General features: G+C 32.7%; 6 protein-coding genes across 6 annotated transcripts; 4 read left to right on the top strand and 2 right to left on the bottom strand.

The window, feature by feature from the left end:
* Positions 1 to 1,617: 1,617 nt before the first annotated feature.
* LOC130826174 (replication factor C subunit 2) lies at positions 1,618 to 5,938 on the top strand. Its single transcript, XM_057691735.1, has 7 exons — positions 1,618 to 1,863; positions 2,770 to 2,876; positions 2,962 to 3,063; positions 3,184 to 3,379; positions 5,093 to 5,221; positions 5,320 to 5,514; positions 5,599 to 5,938. Exons 1-7 carry the CDS (start codon positions 1,705 to 1,707, stop codon positions 5,707 to 5,709), a joined length of 999 nt encoding a protein of 332 aa, XP_057547718.1. The 5' UTR covers positions 1,618 to 1,704; the 3' UTR covers positions 5,710 to 5,938.
* An 825-nt stretch (positions 5,939 to 6,763) lies between these two features.
* LOC130825957 (cytoplasmic tRNA 2-thiolation protein 2) lies at positions 6,764 to 11,032 on the top strand. Its single transcript, XM_057691413.1, has 7 exons — positions 6,764 to 7,220; positions 7,910 to 8,258; positions 8,345 to 8,431; positions 8,561 to 8,682; positions 8,835 to 8,913; positions 9,000 to 9,397; positions 10,038 to 11,032. Exons 1-7 carry the CDS (start codon positions 6,907 to 6,909, stop codon positions 10,084 to 10,086), a joined length of 1,398 nt encoding a protein of 465 aa, XP_057547396.1. The 5' UTR covers positions 6,764 to 6,906; the 3' UTR covers positions 10,087 to 11,032.
* A 134-nt stretch (positions 11,033 to 11,166) lies between these two features.
* Positions 11,167 to 12,726, bottom strand: LOC130824748 (putative UPF0481 protein At3g02645). Its single transcript, XM_057689767.1, has one exon. The coding sequence runs from the start codon at positions 12,724 to 12,726 to the stop codon at positions 11,167 to 11,169; it is 1,560 nt and encodes a 519-aa protein (XP_057545750.1).
* Positions 12,727 to 14,492: 1,766 nt separating this feature from the next.
* Positions 14,493 to 14,828, top strand: LOC130824747 (glutathione S-transferase U7-like). Its single transcript, XM_057689766.1, has one exon. It carries the CDS (start codon positions 14,493 to 14,495, stop codon positions 14,826 to 14,828), a length of 336 nt encoding a protein of 111 aa, XP_057545749.1.
* A 2,029-nt stretch (positions 14,829 to 16,857) lies between these two features.
* On the top strand, positions 16,858 to 18,380 carry LOC130826209 (glutathione transferase GST 23-like). The gene is made up of 2 exons (XM_057691790.1): positions 16,858 to 17,251; positions 17,691 to 18,380. The coding sequence occupies exons 1-2, from the start codon at positions 16,940 to 16,942 to the stop codon at positions 18,051 to 18,053; spliced, it is 675 nt and encodes a 224-aa protein (XP_057547773.1). The 5' UTR covers positions 16,858 to 16,939; the 3' UTR covers positions 18,054 to 18,380.
* A 106-nt stretch (positions 18,381 to 18,486) lies between these two features.
* LOC130826208 (uncharacterized) lies at positions 18,487 to 21,811 on the bottom strand. The gene is made up of 4 exons (XM_057691789.1): positions 21,111 to 21,811; positions 19,578 to 19,682; positions 19,412 to 19,468; positions 18,487 to 19,212 (listed from the first exon to the last, which is right to left on the bottom strand). Exons 1-4 carry the CDS (start codon positions 21,387 to 21,389, stop codon positions 18,880 to 18,882), a joined length of 774 nt encoding a protein of 257 aa, XP_057547772.1. The 5' UTR covers positions 21,390 to 21,811; the 3' UTR covers positions 18,487 to 18,879.
* Positions 21,812 to 22,283: the final 472 nt, after the last annotated feature.

Raw genomic sequence — 22,283 nt, 5'->3', positions numbered from 1 at the left:
ATATGTAATTTATAATATACTTTCTATTACCAATTTTCGTTCTTTTCTTATTTATAGAAAATTTATAATTAGACGGCTCGCATGAGAGAGGGAAAATACCAATTAGGAACTTGCATTTACCTGTCTTTTACAAATAAAATGCCCACAGTTTCTATAAGAGTCTCAAACAATGTAGTCTATTAATAGTTAGAGTTGTCTCAACCACATAAGCAACATGAGTTTGATATTTTTTTACTTTTTCTTTGATATTAATTGAATCTAGGTATAAGTAGCGTTATTTTTAATTTGTTGTTTTTTGTTCATTAATTAGATTAGTTGAGCAAATCAGTATTTAGTTTAATTGAAATAAATTAGTATTAGTTTATCATTGTCACTTTGAAAAAAGATCAAACATGCACATTCATACTTACAAAAACTTATATTTTAACTTCGCTCAGGGTCCAAAAAAATTCAGAAACTGCTACTGCTACTTGCATATAAAGAATGATTTTGACCGTCATAATTGTATACTAGTATGTTATGAGTTATGACATGACAATGAGACCATTTTATTTAAGATTTTATGATATTTAAATTTGAAATTTTATCATCTAGGGTAAATTAAATTGGATTTGAGAAATTGAGCTTATCGGAGAATTGTTCAGAAAAAAATCAAGACAAAAGCGAAAAATTGAAAAAAAAGTTTTATTTTTCAAAAAAAAAACCCAAAATAAGTTTCGGGAAATTCTAATTTTCTAAAACAAGTAAAAAAAATTTACCACGAATTTCGCTGTTAGTAATAGCAAACAAGAATAACATGTTAAAAGTAAAAAAAAATTTACCACAAATTTGTTTACTGTTACAAATAACAAACAAAAAAAAAACACTGTCATAATGTTTGAAAGGATAAAAAGGTAAATCAATTGTTAGTTTGTTGTTTATTACAAGTTTACAACGAATCAACATTTGTTGTTTTTTGTCCTTTTGAACATTACGGTATTATTTTCCTTTTGGATTTGGATCAAATTCGTGGTAAATATTTTTTTGACTTTTAACCTATTCTTCTCTTGTTCCCTGTAGCTAATAATGAATATACCATGAGTGACACGAAAATAATTATTTTGGGAATTAAAATTTTCCGAAACTTAAATTTGAGAATTTTTTTACGAAAAAACATATTTTATTCAATTTTTCGACAAACAATTGGTCTCCTGAGTGACCGTCTCTTTGAGGGACGTCTTTCAAGCTCAGCAAATTTTAATGTCCACTTACTGTATCTTTTAATGCTCACTCACATAATTCTTAATGCCTACTTACAATATACTTACTACCCACCAAAAAAGTACTTAAAAAATCTGCTTATAATATTCTTAACGTCTATCGAGAAACTTAGCCTACTAGCTTACTTATCATATCTTTAATGTCTACTTACAATATTTTTAATGTCTACCTATAATATACTTAATGTCCACCGAGTAAATATTTAAGTACTTACAAAATTCTAAATGCCTATTTACAATATTCCTAATATTTACTAAAAAACTTACTCTATATTTTTCTTGTTGGACTATTCCAATTACTCACAAGAATTTGTGTTCGATAAAAGCACATACCTGATGCCACATTTCATACGTTGCTAATTTGCTTGACCCAAGCAAGGCCCAATTCATTTCTCCCCTAAACTTGTACTCATACTCCACTCTCGGAGAAAACCGGAAAACAACAATGGCGTCTTCTTCGTCCTCCGCAAGTAGCGGCTACGACATACCATGGGTAGAGAAGTACAGGCCCACCAAGGTTTCCGACATCGTTGGAAACGATGATGCTGTCTCTCGTCTTCAAGTCATAGCTCGTGACGGCAACATGCCCAATATCATCTTGGCTGTACAGTACTTCCCCCTTTTTCCCCCCTTTTTTCCATTTTGATTCCCTTTCTAATCTTGCTTGTTAAATTGAGCAGAATTTCACGTTTCTACATCTTAATTTAGTTGTAACTGGATATTCATTTGTATTTTGATAATGGGTTTTCATTTTTTCGTTTTCCCGCCAATTTTAAATTGTGTTCAATGTCAATTATCGCAACTTCTATTTTATTTTTAGAGTACTTGCATAGCAGATTCATGGAGGATGATGGATTTTCATAGTAGTTATATGTCCTTGTTGACTTGTTCATTTTTTTTTGCCGGTGTTTCAGAAAACCCTAATAAATTTTGATTGTGCTTTTTAACCTGAAACTTGGTGTCATTTTGTGAAATTCTTGGAATGTTTGTTGTTCAATTGATTGTTGTTTTCTGCAATTTTGGTGTTTATATGTGGTTTCAGTGTGTTAGAACGAGATGTTTAATGATTTGTCAATACTGCAATGTATGTTAGGAATTTAGGATATCTAACTGAATTGCTCATCGTTTTCTTCCCCTTTTGTGCTTTATGTGCAATTGGGCCTAAACTGTAGTAGCAAAGGTGTTAAATGTGTGAAAGTCACTTTGAATTGCTATATCATGTGGACACTATACATTAATAATTGCTCCAAATGTCATCAAATATATGTTTGTACCATTATCTTTGATTTTAGGATGTTGATTATGGGAAACAATCAGATTTGGCCTAGCCATAGCTCAAATAAATATGTACTTACCTTAAATTTTTTGGATGCTGAGATGCTTTTGCATTTTTATGCATTATATTGCAAACCTTGTTTAGATGGAAGCTACTTAATAGAATTGGGGGAATGGAACGCTGGGGTTTTGTAAGCTGCAAGACTTTTGATGCATCTTCTTTTGTTTTGTTTAGGGTCCTCCAGGCACCGGGAAAACGACGAGCATTCTAGCTCTTGCACATGAGCTTTTGGGATCCAATTGTAAGGAAGGAGTTTTGGAGTTGAATGCATCAGATGATAGGTATTCCTATTGTCCACCATTAGGACACTCTGCTGTTTACAAGATCTCTAAAAATTTACTTTGCATGTTAATTTCTTTTGGACAGAGGAATTGATGTAGTCAGGAACAAAATTAAGATGTTTGCGCAGAAGAAGGTTACTCTGCCACCTGGAAGACACAAGATAATTATCTTAGATGAAGCTGACAGGTAATAACTCAACTATGGTAGTCTTAAAAGTGCTTCATTCATATTTTTCTTGCTGATATACCTTCCAAGAATATCTAATGTGCATCTTTGTTTAATTTGCGGTGTTGCTGATTTTAATAGCATGACATCTGGAGCTCAACAAGCTTTGAGAAGGACAATGGAAATATACTCGAACACTACCCGTTTTGCTCTTGCATGTAATACTTCTTCAAAAATCATTGAGCCCATCCAAAGTAGATGTGCTTTGGTTCGATTTTCAAGATTGTCCGATAAAGAAATTCTTGGGCGTCTCATGATAGTCATTGAAGCTGAGAAGGTAGTTCCTATTGTCAACTTAAACTGAAATTGAATGGTCACTTGTGAGCTTTTTCTTATGCAGTTCCTATTTTTACATCAATATGGTTAGCTACTTTGAACACAGTGATGGTTGTTAAATCCCTTTCCCACCCACCCAACGCCCTACTATGGTTTAAGTAACTATGGTAATCAGCTAATCGATTGTGTTCTTTTAGTTGGAACTTTAAAGTACAGTTCTAGTATTTGAGAAACTAGGCCCTTTAGGCATTTATAACCTGCAATCTTCTTTCTATTCTGAAGGGCTTGATATATATTTGTGGAGTGTTTGCAAGCAAAACTTTTTGAAATGATGCAAAACTATATAACTTCAGACATGTTCTACCTTGTTCAACGAGCATATTTTGTAAACTTCAGACTTTGATAAATCTTCATTACTGGATTTAAATTTAGCTTGTATAGTTGCTTTACATTTTCTTTGTTCACTGTTCATTCCTTGATCATTCTGTTATTGATCTCATATCACGGCATTTCCGATTTCCATCTACTTGATTGTGAGTTTTTGTGATACAAGGGTAGAAAGTCTCTCGTTAGTGATCATGTTAACTCACATTACCCTTTAATGGAGTATAATATGCTTTTATAAGCTTCATACTTGTTTTCATGACATCAATTTTTATTGATGCATTGCATCAGTTCACTGTCATTTGATAATAAAAATATGGTTTGATAAAAAAAATATGATTTTTTAATTGATCTTCCTCTTGTTGGTGAGAATTAAATCCCTATCACAAGGGTAGATGGCAAAGCCTTCAACCACTAGGTTAACCATGATTCTCATGCAACAAAGATTTTGGAATGCAAAAGAAAAATGAATGTGGCTTTAAAAAGCAGTTGATTGATCAAATCAATCGCAATAAAAAGTTGTAATGTAAATGGGAATCCTCATTATGATTAGAAGACTGGCAATACCTCTGTTTTGGCCGCACCTAGGCTGGGCACACCCAATTATGAGTTAAATGCCTTTTCAAGTCCATGCAAAGCGCAGTTTAAGAGGCACATATGAGGTGCACGAAGCGTGCTTGGGCTGATGTGCAAAATACAAAAAACATTAATCCAAAATATTACAATGTGTTATGGTATGCACTTCCACAAAAACACACAAAAGCACACCTGGGTTGAATTGAGGCGTGGCGCAGCCACCTTGTGTTTTAGTGCGCCTCGTGCTTTTTATAACTACGGTGAGATTACAAGATCGACATCGAAAGTTTGAAAAACTGGCAGCATTGCAATTTATGTGCATTCCATCTGAGTTCAGCCAGAGATGATGACCGAGTGAAGTAGTTCTATGTTAAAGAAGACGACCTCAGTAATGGTGGCTGCTGCTCATGCCCTTCTCTATTCTCTCTTTTTCTCTAGGGGTTGATACTTGATTGAAATGGGATGAGAATCTTAGGGTAGGTCTAGAGTTTTAGATTCCCAGGAGTTCAGATGCCACTGATATCAGATTCCATAGCAAAAATTCCTAACAAACATTGAGGCGGAGTCTAATCCAAGTCCAACCACTCCCTTTCCATCCCCTGAACCAAAAACCCTTTAGATGCTAAAGTTCATTGCAGTCTTATTAGTTATTGCAAATGAGTTGGGTTTATAATTTAAAGGTTAACATGCAGTGTTATAGCTTATTTGATTAACGCTTACTGAAAGACTATCTTCTGTGTGTTCGATGATGAAGGTTCCGTATGATGATGGTGGTCTTGAAGCAATAATCTTCACTGCTGACGGTGATATGCGACAGGCTTTGAACAACTTGCAAGCTACTTATAGTGGATTCCGATTTGTTAGTCAAAAAAATGTTTTCAAGGTTGCTATACAATTAATTTTATTCCTTTCAGTTTGATAAGAACCGTAATTTTTAGCTGTAAATAAATCGATGTTTGCTCGCTATTCATCACTTGACAGGTTTGCGACCAGCCTCATCCTTTGCATGTTAAAAACATCATCCGCAATGTACGTGAAGGAAAGTTTGACGATGCTTGTGGTAGTCTGAAGCAACTATATGATCTGGGTTACTCTCCTACTGATATCATCACAACCCTTTTCCGTGTTGTCAAAAACTATGAGATGCCCGAGTATTTGAAGCTGGAATTTATGAAGGTACGATTTTATGGCTTTTTTCTTGACGTTGTCAATCTCGTGTTTGCTTCAGTGCCAGACATGACTCGACTTTCATGTTGACAGGAAACTGGGTTTGCACATATGAGAATCTGTGATGGAGTTGGCTCATATCTTCAGCTATGTGGACTTCTGGCTAAGCTCTCTCTTGTCAATGAAACAGCCAAAGCAGCCTGATGACGAACCGCAGTTAGATAATCGTAGCAGTTTCCTTTTCTCGGCGACTATTTTAGGAGATGCACTAGTTTTCATCTGTAGATTTAGATAACCTTTTGTTTAAGTATTTTTAGTACATTGGTCTGCCTTTTATGGAAAACATTCAAACTTACAGTTAATTACAGATTTACAGGCATGCATTTGCACAATTACTGAAATCTTGCAATCCTTAAATTATCAGTTTGACGTGTTTTCCTCTTATATCTTTTCAATGTTGGACGGTATTTGTTATTTTCCTCTGGAATCTTTTTTCTGTTTTCTTCCATTGCAACATCGTATAATTGACCTAAGTAGCTCATAACATTTTAAAACCAATATGACAGCAGTAGCCAACGATATTATTCCAACTTTTAAGTTATAAGTTATTAATAGTTACCTATAATATATAATGTACAAGAGGGTTTTATCTTATCAACTTTATTTAAACTTTTTTTTATGAAATAAATGGTATAGAACATAGCATAGTTTTGGCATGGAACAATTTGCAGCCAGACAAGACACTACCCACCAATCACTATAGATGTTTACCATTTTTTAAAAATGGAACAAGACATATTAGGTCTAACATTTAAAATTGCTTTTAGAAAAAAAAATGTAACGTGAAAAGCGAAATGACACAATACAATATGCATGCTTGTGTCATGTCATATGTCATATCCGAAGATGGCAAGCACAATACAACACGATACAGCATGTTACTGTTTGCGACCAACCAAGGCACAACATGTTAGGCACGATACAACTTTGCATTGAAGATTAGACATGTTTATATCCAATTGGACTACTTTTAGGCTAATAGTTAACCAATCTAATTCTCCAAGAAATTCGTTCAAGTTGGATCATCTAATGACCACCTTTAAATCAATCTTATTTGTAAATTTGCCAAGTTTTAACCCGTTAAATTATTTACACTTTTATAAGTGTTATTTTTTTCGGAAAAAGATATAAAAATTAGGTTCAAACCCAAATCTTTATCCTTATATAGAAATAAAGGTACTTGATATCGAACTGAATCAAGACTCGATCTCATGTAAGCATGATTAACTTTTGCTACTTGAAAAAAAAATAAAAATAAAAAAATCTTAATGTATCACCGCCGTTGTCTAATGTGTGTACTTGCTTCCTACTGCTAGTCGCACAAACAAGGATTGGAACGCCATGTCTTGCGGCACATCTTCCTGCCAATCAGGAGGCTGCGATAAATACGACGTACAACCATGCTCTCCTACCAAACCGTCATCCACCGTTAACTCCCGCCGCCGTCAACTCCCCCAAAACCCTAACATCTGCGTCAAGTGCAAGGTTAACGATGCCATTGCTGGCGGTTCTGGAGGAGGTGAAGATGGCCGTTTTTGCACTGATTGCTTCCGTGGTTCTCTTTTCGGAAAGTTTAGGTTTGCCGTTACTTCTAATGGCATGATTTCTCCTACTGATAAAGTTCTTGTTGCTTTTTCTGCTGGCGCTTGTTCTCGGTGAGAAATCTTTGTTTTTTACTCAATTTTAAATTGATTTTTGTTTATTTTATGTTATTAGTATTGATGTTTGTGTTGAAAACCCTAAATATGAAAGTGCCTATTTATTTTTACATTTTGCTGAACGATTGGGGCTTAAAAATTTGTAATCAAACTAAAGTAATAGTGATGTAAATGTAAACTGATGCAAATTTTCGTTTGAGACCCCTTGATTTAGGTGCCTAGTGCAACACCTGCACATTCCTAAAACCACCTCTGGTTTCTTCATCAGAAACGAGTGATTAATAGTGTTACCTTGCGTATCAGCCATGTTTCCGTGAAAATATGACCGTTAATCATGATTCACGACCCAAAGTGCATTTTTGCAGTATGAGTTGAATAGGTGGCTTCAAAAACTGATATCACTAGAGTAGAGACGCAACTTACTTAAATTTCACTAATGGTTTGTTCTCACAACTTCATTTGATAATCTACTTGGGGTAGCTGGTAGGAAGCTAAATATTGGTATCAACAAGAATAAAATTTGACATACTATCTAAAACTATATGAAATGTACCATAAGAAATGACAACTGGCTTGATGGGTTTAGCCGATGGCATGGACTTATAGAAAACTTCTAGGTATCGTTAATGAAGAAAAATTGCAAAAAGCTTGTTGATTTTTATACTGAAGATATTTTTTTACATTAGGGTGGCTTTGCAATTCGTTCATGAGATGCAAGATAAAGCTCAGAAGAACTTTGACGCAAGCAGGGATAAATCTCTATCAGTGTTTAGTGTCGGAGTTGTCTTTGTCAATGAAACTTCTGCTCTCGGTGTTTCTACTGTTGAAGCTGATGAAGTAATTGAACATGTCAAGGCTGTTGTCAATGAACTTGCTAAACCAGAAAAGTTACTACACATCGTTCCTCTGGAAAGCATCTATGAGTTGAATCCAGATGATGATAGAGAGAGGCTGAGAAGGATGTTGGATGCTGTTGGTGACAGTACTGGTAAAGAAGATGTAGTCACACATCTTCGTATGCTATGTTTGCAGAAGGTTAGACAGTCTATATTATGCTTTTTGCAGATAAATATACCATGGAGTAAATGGATTTTGAAGTTATATATCTGGTTATTATTCAGGTTGCTGTGGAAAATGGGTACACCAAATTGGTACTTGGAACATGCACATCGACTATTGCTCGTCATGTGCTTTCAGCAACTGTTAAGGTCGCTCTTGTTATTTTTTGCTTACTGTTCCAAATCATTTTTTTTTATCTATTTACTTGGTAGAATTGTAGCTAACTAGCTATGTGTGGTTTATTAAAGTCTCATCTACATTTATTATGTTATTTACAGGGTAAGGGCTACTCATTACCAGCAGATATACAGTATGTTGATGCAAGATGGCAAGTACCGGTGCTGCTTCCACTTCGTGACTGTCTTTCTCAAGAGCTCAGCACACTTTGTCAACTTGATGGGTTCGTGACTGTCTTTCAATTTGAATATGCTGCCCGTGATGTTTGCTCCATTTTACTGGAAACCTTCATAAAGTTTTCTATTAAATGGGGCAATCTTTAAGGTATGCTTAATTTTTCTTTGTTAAGATGGTGTACCATTTCTGTCAGAGCAGGTTGAAGATTATAACAATGGCTAATGGTACTCATACTGGGATTAATGCATTGGTCTCATCTTTTGTTTCCCTTCTGCAGGTAAGAGAGTTATTTATGCATATTCTTTAGCTTGTGTAATCAGTGTAATTATCTGCAGTATTTTGCTAAATGTTTCTCCTACACAGGATGAAAATCCTTCTCGTGAATGCACCATTGTGAGGACTGCTGGAAAGCTTACGCCATTTAGTTTTAATAGGCTACCCGATATCGATGACCCTAAGGAACTTCTAGCATTCCAAAGGCGTCAAAAGAAATTCAACATCAAGTCAGACGAGTCAACTCCTCCAGAGTCATTCTGTTCTCTCTGCAATAGCCCACTTCATGATTTGGACTCAAGTTTTGGCAGTTTTGCGATTGAACACCTGAGTACTGAATCCTTTGGAACCACCTGCTGCTCAAGCTGTCGATTTCAAATATTGTCCGATAATCAATTGTCTATGGACCAGTTCTACTCACTCTTACCCCAGTCAATAACATCTCGTGCAGCAGTCAGTAACAGCTCTGATAACCATATAATGCTAAGGCAAGTAACATGTTTTTTGCTTCTCTGTTAGTTAAAACTTTCAGATTCCATTGAACTTAGTTGGCAAATGTATGAGCTAGTGTGTGCTTTATTGGGTTAGGAAGTTAAAATACTTGGTGGGAATAATAAGAAGTTTGTTTTGATTTTTGGATCCTATTATGCTGAATGTCTCGCTTTGGAATTGGAATTCTTCCATATAGCCATGGATTAGATATGTCCACTTATGACTTAACTCAGCTGTCAATGGATTATTGGTGGGTTTTTCTGAGCGGAGTGAGTAAGGATGAACGTTCCTCTCTGATTGAATAGAGGCTTCAACGTGAGCGAAGCGAGTATAGAACATGGTTCTTGATAATTTTGTGTAGCCGTAACTACCCATCTGAGATTCTGTCTTAGGTCAGGTCAGGTCAGAGAAGACCCGGACTTATAGAACTCTTATCACTAAGCAACAACAATGCCAAAACGTTGGTTATATGATTATCTTTAAAACTGAATGCATAAATTAATTTGAATTAATTTGAGAGTACCCACATAGAATTTATCATGATATACGAATATATTGTTGTGAGATATATGTCCTGGCGTCTAAGTTTCTGATGTCATGTCATTGTGAAATGAATAATCTTAATTACTCATGCAGAGAGAAAATCCAGGATTTCCTTCTTTCAGACAGCGAGGATGGAAATTGAACTCAAGAAACCACGAGGATGGCCAGCTTTTACACTAGTAATAGAATCGAATTTATAGTGCAATTAGATTCAAGAGCGATTCTTGAGTCCTACTGCTCAACAGAATGGAGTTCCCGCCTATGCTAACTTACATATGAGAAGCTCTTCACTTTTACTCGTCTTTGCTTATACTTCCAACATCAGGGTGTTATAGTGTCAGCTCTATCTGCAGCATGTACGTGAGGGAAGGATTATCATTCAAGGTGAGAAATGTCAATTTTGTAATGAGTAGCATAGCCTATATCGCGATCATTACGGACTTATGGTGCATTTTTGCGCTCTAGATTATTGTTGTATGAGCAAAGTATTAGCAAAAGAAACCCTTAATCTGTGTTATTTTAATAGCTACCCTTCTCTTTATTATGTGGGAGCTTTTTAGGGGAAGTGTAGCTATTAAAAAACCAGAGGACATAGATGTTCGGTTTGAGGGAAACCATTTCTTTGTAGTTCTTCCTAAAGGTTCATTCTATGATTTCGATTTGATGAAAAATTATAGACAAGAAATAATTTTACACCATTTTGTGTATATTTAACTACGAATTTGGAATGCAATCAAATCTCCATTTCCTGTTTCACATCTGTATTTTTCTTTTATGATTCATGATATCAAAATTAAAGACTAATTTTTTATTAGTAGCATTTTTTGGTGAAAAATATTTTCATGGAAAATTTTGTTTCTATGAGACTAATTCAAAATTCCTTAATCAATGAATTTTGATGATCGTCTTTTCTTTTGAATTCCTTGGACAAAAATATTATAGATATCTAAACACAATAATTAAATACCAAAACCGTGAACAACATTTCAAGTCATAATTAATTAATTAAATACAAAAGAGGTTTAAACATTGTATATTAAAGGCAATAACACAATTTGATTAGCATCCAAAATCCTTAAACAAAAAGAAAAAACTTATTTTTTTTTGGATTTTAGGGTAAATTGAGAGAAAAATAGGGCTAGATGGGAATTGAACCCAAGAACTTATTTGGGAAAAACGATGCTTGTTCTAACTGAGATGATACCCGATATAGTGATAATATTTATCCTCTTGCTTGTGGACCAACCATTTGAGGACTACTCCTAAACAAAAAGGAGGATAATACTTGTAATATGAGTGATAGCAAAATTAGAGACACTAATAAGGTTGCCAAGATTTTGCATGAGTTCATCACATAAGCTCTAATAAACTTGTATAATATAACCTTCCAATTTCTTTTATAATACTTATTAACATTTTCAATTACTTGATCCAACAAGGGAACTCTTGTTAATCTCAATGATTTACTCATTCCATTCCACAAATTTGCTACTTCGTCTTCACTTTTCAAGTAGTTGAGTATTATTCCTCTTTCTCTTAGCAATCTCACATCATCTTTGGTATCGATTATACCATTCATTAGCTCAATATAACGAGCTAAGATCGATGGACCCGAACAAGTCGATGCTTCATATGCTACTAAATTTCGCAAGAGTATTTCGGTGTTCATGTCTATGCTGACAGTAGGGAGATAAAGTTTTTTACTCTTGTCATCGAAGTTTATAGTCATGATATCCCCATTTGTCGGCATAAATATGACTCCAGACTCTGATAATTCTTTTACTGATGGGATCGTAATCTCTTCTACTAAGTTGTCTTGAATTGATTGAGAAATGACATGATCTTGAAAACTATCTTTGTGAGTCAAGAGAAGGGCTTGGAAGATGGTAAACCCTGGAAGACTACAAACGAAGATTAATGGCAATTGTAAAACAAGTTTAAGATGGATTTGACCTAATAACTCCATTAATCTTGAAAGTAACGTGCATACCATTCTTTCTTCGTCATTGGTTTCTTGTTCATCATAGATTTCAACAATTTGATCTTCTACTTTAGGCACTAGACATTTATAGATGTAATCAAGGATGTGTTCGCAACCTGAACTTCGAATTTGTTTACAATTCAACATTTTGAAAGGAGAAAGATGTTTCCATAACCCATTTAAGATCAAATCTAATGTTGTATCAGATGAATCTGAAGATTGAAATTGAAAATCTAGGATTTGTCTTAAAACAAACATAGGAATTTGGTTTTCTAGCATTATAATGTCCCTCAATATAGCATTATAATCTACCATCTTGGAAATAATCGGAAATAACATTTTTTCTTCTTTGACGCAATAAACATCGCAAATTTCTAGCACAAAAACAGCATCAATCGCCATCATCCAAGCCAGAGTTTCCGGTTTTATGTTCGAATTCTTAGGATAACATGCTCGAATTCTACGTTCGATTATCATGAATTGATCGACAACGGAATGCAATTTTGTTGTACAACTACCTTGTTTTAGGTTTTGAAATCTCTTGGCTGAACAAAGCTTGTACCTTTCCATTTCTTGAAGCTTAGGACACATATAATGATAAGGACCAATTGCAACTAATTGAGGAGTGTAAGCATTAGGGTTTGTATCCCTTAATGCTTTTGGCACATCATATATTGAAGCCTCATTTTCGCTTTCGTCTTCGATTTCTTCATCAAATATCTGTTGGATTTGCTTAACCCAACGATGTTCATCAAATTTAGTACTCGAACAACAACAATTTTTGGGTTCAACTAACGACATCTTAACATAAAACTATATGAAATCAGGGCGGATCATACTAGAGTAGGGTAAACGAAAATTCAATTCTACATGTAAACAAAACTTTTGATCGGGTATGTTTTGAAAACTATATGAATAGAACATCATAACCTAAAACTAAAATTGGTAATAATAACATCAAATTAATGGGTGTAACTTATTTACATTAAATATATCATTGATTTTTTTGAAACAAATAAAAAATTTAATAAGCCTATGTTTCTATTCACACTTCTCTTAGAAAAGGGTAGGTTCCATTTTTGCTACCCCTTCCTCCAACCCACTCTTTTACGTAACATATTCTGTAACTCAAAAAAATGACCTAAATAAAAAAAATATAATTTAAAATAATGATTAAGTAAAATAAAATTTAAACTCCTTCGATAAAAAAGAATTAGTTACATTAATTCATAAATTTTGTTAACGTTTCACTAACATGAAAGTAAGTCATAGTAGTATTGAGAAACTCCATGTATATAAAAGAGTTTTTTTCTTTGCCTTCATTAAGCAATGAGTGTGATATTAATTAATATAATCCTAATATTTTGAGATCTATATATTCTCTATCCCTTGGGGATTATAACACTTTACTTTCTAGTCTATTACTTTAACTTTGTTATAATTTCATTTATAGAAATGTCTTTATTATTTTTTTTATTTGCATCCATACAATTTATGTTTTTACTATTTTCTTTTATTTGCATCCATATAATTCAAATAATTCCACTATTTTTTAATCTTTTTGCAAAATATAATTATGATAATTTCTCAATGATGAATACGTATCATGTTTCGACGACCATCAAATAAAGTTATTCCCAAGATAAACTAGCAAGAAGACTAAATTAGAGTATCTTAAATATGTTTGGGTAAAATCTGGTAGCTAATTGAAACAACGAATTTATTTAATTGATTTTATCAATAATTTATGTTTTTGGTTGAATTGAGATCTAAAAACTTGGTTAATAGTGAATAAATAACTATTAGGAGTACTTGACCAGGCAAGCTAGCTTTTTTTAATTGTCTTCATTAGAAATTATAAATATTAATTTTTTTATTATAGTAATATTTTTTTTTTATTGATTCATTTCAAAATAAGTCTTTATTAGGAGAAATTCGACTAGTGATGTAAGATGATCGAAGAATGCATGTCGTATACGTATACATATACTGAAAAACCAATCAAAATATATCTACCTTAATGTTATGTTTTAGGGAAATGAAGTATAAGAAAACAAGACAAAAATAACTTAAAAAAATGATAATTTCTTCATTAAAATAGAAAAAGGAAAAAGGATGATCGAAAGAGAAGTAAGTAAAAAAGATAAAACTATAGTGTTGATTATTTATTATGTGAAATTAAAATAATTTCAAAACATTATCTTGGAATAAAGATATGACACAACACAAATCTTAATGACTATCCTCATATAAATCACATGCATTTATTAGGAAAAAAAATTCAATTCAATAATTTTGAAAAAAATATAACTCAATATAAAGTCTAGTATAATCCAACTTGTAAAAAAATAATAAATGAAAAAATTCTTAAGATGTTTCCCTAAAGGTTGACTTCAATTATTAAACTAAGTCTCCTTAAAGTGATATTTCAAACTACTTTTTTATCCCTTTAAATCTGCTATTAATAATAATATTTTTGTTTATAATATATTTCTATCGGTATTAATCTTAAAGAGACAGAGAGAGTATAAAAAATCCTTTTTATTATTAGTTAATTGGGCAAGAAAATGGAAAATTTGGTGCACATTGGAAATTGGTGTAGTCCATTTAACTACACCATATTATGGGCGCTTGAATTAAACTCTATTAAATATACACAAATCCAAGAGGGTATTACAAATAAATCAAGCTTATTGTTTCAAGAACATGATCAAAATCATAGAAATCAAGTGTATATGATTCACAATGGAAAAGTAGTTCATGAATCATTGATCATCCTTGAATATCTTGAGGAGAAATGGCCTCATCTCAATCCATTATTGCCTAAATATTCTTATGAAAGAGCTATGGCTAGATTTTGGGCTAATTTTGCTCATCACAAGCTATTTTTCATCTTCAATTAACTAATACTAAACACCTTCATTTTAGTGTTCTTAACTTATTATTACCCTTATATATCATATAATAATAAAATAATTTACAATTTTTGTAATGGTTATATAAGTTTTTTTTTTTTTCTTTTTTTTTTTTTTTTTTTAAGTTAATCAAAAATTATAGATTGACCAATTGATTAGTCTTTCCCTTTATCCCTTGTAAAAAGGGTTTGATTTTTCAATATCTACGAGAAGGATTAATTTTCTTTTTAACTAATATAGAAGTTTCCTTTTAGCTAATGTGAAATACCACCATAATTTTACGAGTCTTTGAATTAGTTGGGTTAGGCTTTTATTATAATTTGATATGTACAGAATAAATCTAACTATCTGATATGTATCCGATTTTATAATTAAATTAAATTTTGATTCGACTTCAAAATAGATTTACAATTATGTAAAAATCAATATAGACATAAAATCTGATTTTAAACTAATTTAAAACACCTTAATCGAAATTAACTCGATAATCCAATTAAATACTTGTAATTATGACCTAAATTAGAATAAAGTGATTCCAAGTCTATTTTGAAATAGTAATACATACTTGGGATAATTGGAAATTAGGGATCAATCATTTCCACTCATATTTCTCAAATGATTTTCCACTTTTTGTAACAAGTGAAACATAGATTTTAGAAAACTAAAAGAAATCCGTTTTATTTTATAATGTCCTTTTGATTTATTATGTTTTGGTATTTAGTTGTGGATTCACATTCTCGCTTTTAATCTCATTTAGAAAGTCATTCGTTCTTTTTATTATATTTATATATTTTTTTTATCTATTTATTTTTCATCTTCTATCTTAAATTAAAAATTAATAAAATAAATATTTTTCTGTATCAAAACAAGCCTACAACCAACATAAGATCGATGAAGTACTTTAAAAAGAAGTGGTGACTTATGCTCTACTCCTATGTTATAGGGCTTGTCTATTTGGACACTTTTACTCACAACAGGAGAAGATCAAGCCAAAGCCAAAAATGATATATTGGACATGCTATGAACTATACAAGATCATGGCTTAAAGCTCAAAATATTTCTAAGAACACACCCATTTTTTGGAGGGGAAAAGATTGGTATAATTGTTATAGTAAAGTTTGAGAATACGAGAATGCGGAGTCAATAGTTAATAATAATTTTAGAATAAATTTTTAATTCTTTTGTAAAATGATCTTTACAAATTTATAAGGAGGATTTCATTTAATCTGTTGTACTTTCTTCGTTTCTATGGGAATGCACTCAATATAACTTTTCTGGTAAAATTTAGTGAAAATAGAAATTTTATTGGACATAAAACAAAAAACAAGTGAATAATAGAAATAAAAGGTAAGATAGAGAGATATAATAAATTTGTGAATGATATTAAAAGTAAGGATTACCAAAAACAATATGATGCAAAATAAGTGAGACAAATTAATATAAAAAATAGTGCAAATTAAAAGAGACAAAGGTAGCAAATGAGAATGAACATTTAAAGACTTAGTTTAGCTCTTTCACCCTAGATGAACAAATATCATATATTCACAAATAGAGAAAAGTCCATGTTTATTACTTACTGATTTGCATTCTCAACAAATCACATGAGAAAACCTCATATAATGCAAACACACACCAATAACACTATTTAAATCCAACTATAATTAGGATCATGTGGTTAGCGTGATGTTTTCAATGCTAATTGCTATTCCTTATGCCACTATGCAACATGATAAATTTTAGCTCTATTAAAACTATATGATTAAAAGTAAGAGAAAATAAAAAAAAATATATACAAATGAGAACTTTAAAAAGTAATGCGGATCTGACCCAAAATAAAATAAAAATATAAGCTGCCAAACTCATGGAAACCGAGAGAGTAAGTAATAATAAAATATACTCAATGAATTAAGTAAGTGAATACAAAGTCTTTACCTAATCCAACATTATTCAAGTATATCATCTTCTTGGATGTATCCCTAATAATGACCTCTATAATTAATTAATCTCATCCCCCAAATCTCTATGAGCTAAGTACAACATTAAAACATATTTTCTTGAAAGATCAAGTTGAATTATAGCTCAAAAAGACCAAATTAGAAATGGGAAAAGTAGAGCTAATAGGTGCATGGTCAAGTCCATTTTACCGTAGAGTGATATGGGCACTTGAATTAAAAGGCATAAAACATGAACATATTTTGGAAGATCTTACTAACAAAAGCTCATTGCTTCTACAATACAATCCTATTCATAAAAAAATTCCTATTCTTGTTCATGATGGTAAACCCATTTGTGAGTCTTTGATCATTCTTGAATATATTGAGGAAAAATGGCCCCACTTACATCCATTATTGCCCATGGAACCTCATGAAAGAGCTATGGTTAGATTTTGGGCCAAATTTGCTGATGACAAGGTAATTCTTCTTCTTTACAACTTTCATCTTATAAATTTCGATGCTTGATTTTATTTCATTGCTTAATTTCTCCTTTCTAGTAGCTAAATTCGGATTATTTTTGATTTGGGTAGGCTAGAGTTTAGATAATTTCTACAGATAAGGAGATAAAATTAATCATTCTGTACTTGATGAGAATCGAACCCTTTTTCACAAAGAGAAAAGAAAACCCAACCACTAGAACTATATCATATGTATTGAGTAAAAGTACCGAGGACGGATGGGCATGGTTCTTGGACTTGAATCTAGACTCAACCTTAATTTGAGGATTTAGGTCGAATTTAAAATTTTGAGTCTTTTATGTTAGAGTTTGAATTCAATTGAAATTTAGATTCGACCTTGATTCTACCTGATACCCTAAAATAAGAATTAACCAATTAATTCATATTATATTTGACAGGGTTTGTCCATATGGATGCTTTTCAGAACAACAGGAGAAGAACAAGCCAAAGCCCAAAAGGACACTTTGGATATGCTAACATCTATAGAACAACATGCCCTTGGAACTCACCCATTCATTGGAGGTGAAAAGATTGGAATAGCTGATATTGCACTGGGGAGTATGATCTATTGGTTTCAAGTCCTTGAAAATGTTTTGGAACTTAAAATACTAAAAGAAACCCAATTCCCCAAACTCTTTAAATGGTTCAATAACTTCAAACAAGACTCAATCATCAACAAAAACCTCCCTGATCAACACCAAATGTTTGTATACTTCAATAACCTAAAAAAGAAACTCATGGATGCTTCTACGTATGTGTGAGACTAACCGTTCATCGGTCAAAGGCAATCGAAAATAACCTCTTTGTTGTTACTTGGTAAAGTTGTGTACATCGGCCCGTGGAAGCCACCAATAATGATGTTACCTACTTTTGTTATGTATTGCAGCAACAAGGCTCAATATTAGTGTAATAAGATTTACCTAAATCAATTATATTTGTGTTTATAGATGCATCATTGAACTATGCCATCATTGATTCTTATGAAGAATTCTACGAACTAACTTGATGGTTGGGACTTGGGAGGTCGAACCTCTAACGACATGTTGATGTGATAATGATACGATTGTCGTACTGTCAAATATTGTCTGAACTCATATGATATTCATTAAATCTGCCTAAAACGGAGTACTTCTACGCCTTCAAAGCGTTGATATCATTGGTTAAAAATAATTTTAAAACCTTTACTATGCGGACGATACGACATGACTGGTTTTACCATATTACACATTATTGATTCTATTAATACAACAATTTACTCTACCCATAGATATTATTGTTCCTCAAGAAAGAAGAACATCTGATACCATCATATACAAGAACTAGACAAAAAAATCTGCCTACAAGAATTATCTGCTTGTATGCTATAAGTGACCTATAGAATCCACGCAGATAGCAAGTGAGCCCAGTTGTGTCCAACACTCATCTATACATGTACTAAACAAACTCGATTGTCATTCTTCTATGTTATATATTACACAATTCAATACTTCATAAGGTTCTTAAACGAATGACCCGGGCCCGCCAAAGCAGCCCATTGAATAGTATCCCTAATTCAAGAAGCTACACATTCCTGCAAAAACAAGTACTTTAGAACATAGGACCTGTCCCGCCTTCTTTATCTGCATCTGGGATGCTAGAATAAGCGAAAATAACATTGGACATCTCCCAACCCCAATCATCCCTTCTTGACACAGCTAAACGAGGCCAACGGTTTATCCTGACGTAGTTTGCCCTGATCTTTCCGTCTGCAACAATACCCGTAACAATTGTGTAAGTACACTCGTGTCCACCCCAAACCTTGTCTTCCGGGTCTGCCGTCTGGCTTCCATCGGGATGGAAGTAACGACGCATCCTCAAAGCTGTGCTCGAACCTGCACTTCCCCAGTATGGATCTAGGTTTTTCCAATAATCCGGAGCCGCCTGGCCAGTAATCGAAAGATGGTAATGTGTTAGGCGAACACTTGCTTTACGTATCAAAAAAATTGAGCACTTGAATGCAGAGTTATAAAAATCGCAATTTGGATCGTGGAATTGTGCGATTCTGTGGCGCTTCCGATCCAAAGTAGAATCACGAACCTGATAACCTTGCTTGAATGTGCTTAGTAAGTGTGAAAATTACCTCAGTAAAATGGAAATCCCAGGTATGGTCGCACAGATCTTCCCTCATGATACGGACCTAAAACAAGCGAAAGATTAACAAGAAGATTATATATAGTGAACCGACAATACGCCAGCAGTTAGAAGTACAACAGAGCAAAAATAAAGGTAGGAACGATAAGACTTACTCGCTTACTGTCAGTGACTGCGCGAGAATAACTAGCCAATTTCGACAACCCTGGAACTTTAGACCATCGCGGTATATGTGCTTTTCCTACCCACAACTGCTTGCACTGTGTTACGAATATGAAGAGATTAGGGTCAAAATCGAAGAAGCAAACAACAACCAACCATAACAATCAACAATTACAGCATAGTCTCAACAACAATAACAAGTTACCAACACTAACTATAACATCTTTACTCGTGCACAACGATAGTATTAATACGGTATATTTACTCTCTCATTCTCACAATTTGGCGCACCAACTAGCTCTCGAAAACTTTCTTATGAGCTACCCTCGAACCCTTAGATCAATTAATTCAAAATTGTTACTCGTTCGAGCACACGACTGCACATTCAAACAAAGCACCCCCAAGTCCCAACCTTCTTCCTTGATGCTCTTGGTTTCTCGTATGAGCACATGGGAAAATCTAAGCTCGGGCCTGCTTGACTATGGCCGAGGTTATATGATTAAAAAGCCTATTAATGTTGAATTGTATAATATATAACACATAAAAATCGCAACCGAGGTAGTTCAGTATACATGTAGAGATAGTGTTTGGCACACCCTATATATATAATTAAGTTTTGTATATTTTTCAAGTTTCTTAATACCTCAAGGAAACTAGATATTATATAAGTAGTGAAAAACTCAATACATCAAAATAAAGATTTAGTAGCTATTTATACCTTGAATATTTTCAAGAAAAACTGAAAATTAAATAGCTTAAGATTAAAATCAAATTGATTTAATTAAAAAATAAGAAACCTGACCATTTGTGGATGAATGAACCATTGATAAGAACAGATTCACCAGGGTAAATTCCAACAAGTAACGACATGACTTGAAAAGACCAAACATTCATTTAACGAACCATTGCTGATCACAACACAAACACTATAAGATTAGAACTCCACATTTTGTGCACTTAAATAGAGTACTACTTCTATTTCAAAGTCAAAGCTCATTAATCCTCAAAAAAAAAAAAAAAACAAAAACAAAAAAAAAAGTCGAAGCTCATTATCTCAATCAAAAACTTAAACCAGTACTCAATCAAACTAAGCTTAAATTGATAGAGTTAAAGTTTTTAATATGATATCAAAGCTAAATTTACGGTTGTCTAAAATTAACCTTAAATCAAGTATGAACCCAATCTAATCCAAATAGTCCTTATATAAACATTAAAATAAGATCATCATGATATATATTCATATTCATACTCAAGAATCAAAATAAATCAGAACACATAAATGGACACCTCTATAACTAACATGTTAAATTATAACTATGATTTATTTACCCTAATTATTTCCGACTCAACCTTGAGTATAAAAAAGTTTTCTTTGCATCCACACAATAGAATACTGTTTCAACCTCTAGCTTAAGCTTTTGGCTAAATTTTCGGGATAAATATATTATATACTTCATCATATTCATTCACTTAACACATATATCTCTCAAAAAGAAGAAAAAAGGGAAGAATAAAGAGAAACATACCAAAGGAGACCAAAGAGAATCAGAAGAAGCAAGAGAAAACCAAGAATGGGATACAAGAAGAGAACGTGCCAAGCTGTATGCATCCATTTTTCCCATTATTTTTATCATTATATCTTCCCCCAACACTTTTAATGGATCCCCCACCATCCCCATTTCTTCTTCTTCTTCTTCTACTCTCTTTTCCTTCTTCATATGCCTTTTTTTACTGCCCACCATTTTCTTCCTTTTCTTCTTGTTTTCCTTCTCTTCAAAGCTCCTTACTCCATTTAATCTCGCCATTTTGATTACAGGGTAGAGTGAGAAAAGACTGAGAGCTCCTCCAACTGTAACGAGACCCCGATTCTCTTTGACTACTTAACTTAAATGAAAGATTTTGATGATGATTTTTGTGGGTTTTCTTTTGGGCAAGTATAATTAAAAAAGATGAGATTACAGGGTAGATCGGAAAAAAAAAATCTATAAACTCTAACTGATATTTACTTAAACGAATTTCAATTTCTTTTTTAAGTATTAAACTTAAATCAAGGATTATGATGATCATGTATTTTTTGTGGGTTTTCTTTTGGGTGAAGTAATTAGAAAAGATTGGATTTTTTTTTGGTTTCCTAGAAGTTTGAAAGTAGAAGGAAAGTGATTATGATTTTATGATAAAGACAAGAGAGTTTGTTGAATTTTCTGAAAATTTAAAATTAGGAAATGAGGAATTTGATTTGCCACCGATTAAATTATAAAAATAAATAAATAAATAAATAAATAAATAAAACAGGTTTGTGTATATATTGGTTTTTTATAAAATTTTAATTTTATTTTAAAGCAGGGTTAAAATCGGAATCAATTATAAGGTTGGATATATATTAGACTACACAATGCATTTCTTGGGAATATTTATTTGTAATTATTTACGAATAAAAATAAATAAGTGGTTTAAAATACTAGCAGATAAGATTAAAAGAAAAAATAAATTTAGAGATACGATAAAAAAATTCACACTTATTTTCGAGTTGACCAAAATGATATTTATGTTTGAATGAAGTAGAAGGAATAAAACAAAAAAAAAGAAAATGGCGGTGTATGGTGGGGTCATCGTATTTTTAATACCAAACACTTTTTAGATTTATTGTTACGCTGGCAAGGAAACGAGTCCACCTCACTGATATTTTTGCCAAGGTGTAG

This window comes from Amaranthus tricolor, chromosome 10, assembly GCF_026212465.1.
Source record: "Amaranthus tricolor cultivar Red isolate AtriRed21 chromosome 10, ASM2621246v1, whole genome shotgun sequence".
In the NCBI taxonomy this organism is placed as follows: Eukaryota; Viridiplantae; Streptophyta; class Magnoliopsida; order Caryophyllales; family Amaranthaceae; genus Amaranthus; species Amaranthus tricolor.
Note: the sequence above shows the minus strand (reverse complement) of the source record. Positions and strands in the feature narration are given on the sequence as shown.

Excerpts from the sequence above, each read along its gene's own strand:
- LOC130826174 (XM_057691735.1), top strand. The coding sequence starts at position 1,705 with ATGGCGTCTTCTTCGTCCTCCGCAAGTAGCGGCTACGACATACCATGG. Across the intron at positions 1,864-2,769 it reads TGCCCAATATCATCTTGGCT|GGTCCTCCAGGCACCGGGAA; the intron begins GTACAGTACTTC and ends TGTTTTGTTTAG. Across the intron at positions 3,380-5,092 it reads TAGTCATTGAAGCTGAGAAG|GTTCCGTATGATGATGGTGG; the intron begins GTAGTTCCTATT and ends TCGATGATGAAG.
- LOC130825957 (XM_057691413.1), top strand. The coding sequence starts at position 6,907 with ATGTCTTGCGGCACATCTTCCTGCCAATCAGGAGGCTGCGATAAATAC. Across the intron at positions 8,259-8,344 it reads GTATGCTATGTTTGCAGAAG|GTTGCTGTGGAAAATGGGTA; the intron begins GTTAGACAGTCT and ends GTTATTATTCAG. Across the intron at positions 8,914-8,999 it reads CTTTTGTTTCCCTTCTGCAG|GATGAAAATCCTTCTCGTGA; the intron begins GTAAGAGAGTTA and ends TCTCCTACACAG.
- LOC130824748 (XM_057689767.1), bottom strand. The coding sequence starts at position 12,726 with ATGTCGTTAGTTGAACCCAAAAATTGTTGTTGTTCGAGTACTAAATTT.
- LOC130824747 (XM_057689766.1), top strand. The coding sequence starts at position 14,493 with ATGGAAAATTTGGTGCACATTGGAAATTGGTGTAGTCCATTTAACTAC.
- LOC130826209 (XM_057691790.1), top strand. The coding sequence starts at position 16,940 with ATGGGAAAAGTAGAGCTAATAGGTGCATGGTCAAGTCCATTTTACCGT. Across the intron at positions 17,252-17,690 it reads CCAAATTTGCTGATGACAAG|GGTTTGTCCATATGGATGCT; the intron begins GTAATTCTTCTT and ends TATATTTGACAG.
- LOC130826208 (XM_057691789.1), bottom strand. The coding sequence starts at position 21,389 with ATGGCGAGATTAAATGGAGTAAGGAGCTTTGAAGAGAAGGAAAACAAG. Across the intron at positions 19,469-19,577 it reads CAGTCACTGACAGTAAGCGA|GTCCGTATCATGAGGGAAGA; the intron begins GTAAGTCTTATC and ends CGCTTGTTTTAG. Across the intron at positions 19,213-19,411 it reads GGGATTTCCATTTTACTGAG|GCGGCTCCGGATTATTGGAA; the intron begins GTAATTTTCACA and ends ATTACTGGCCAG.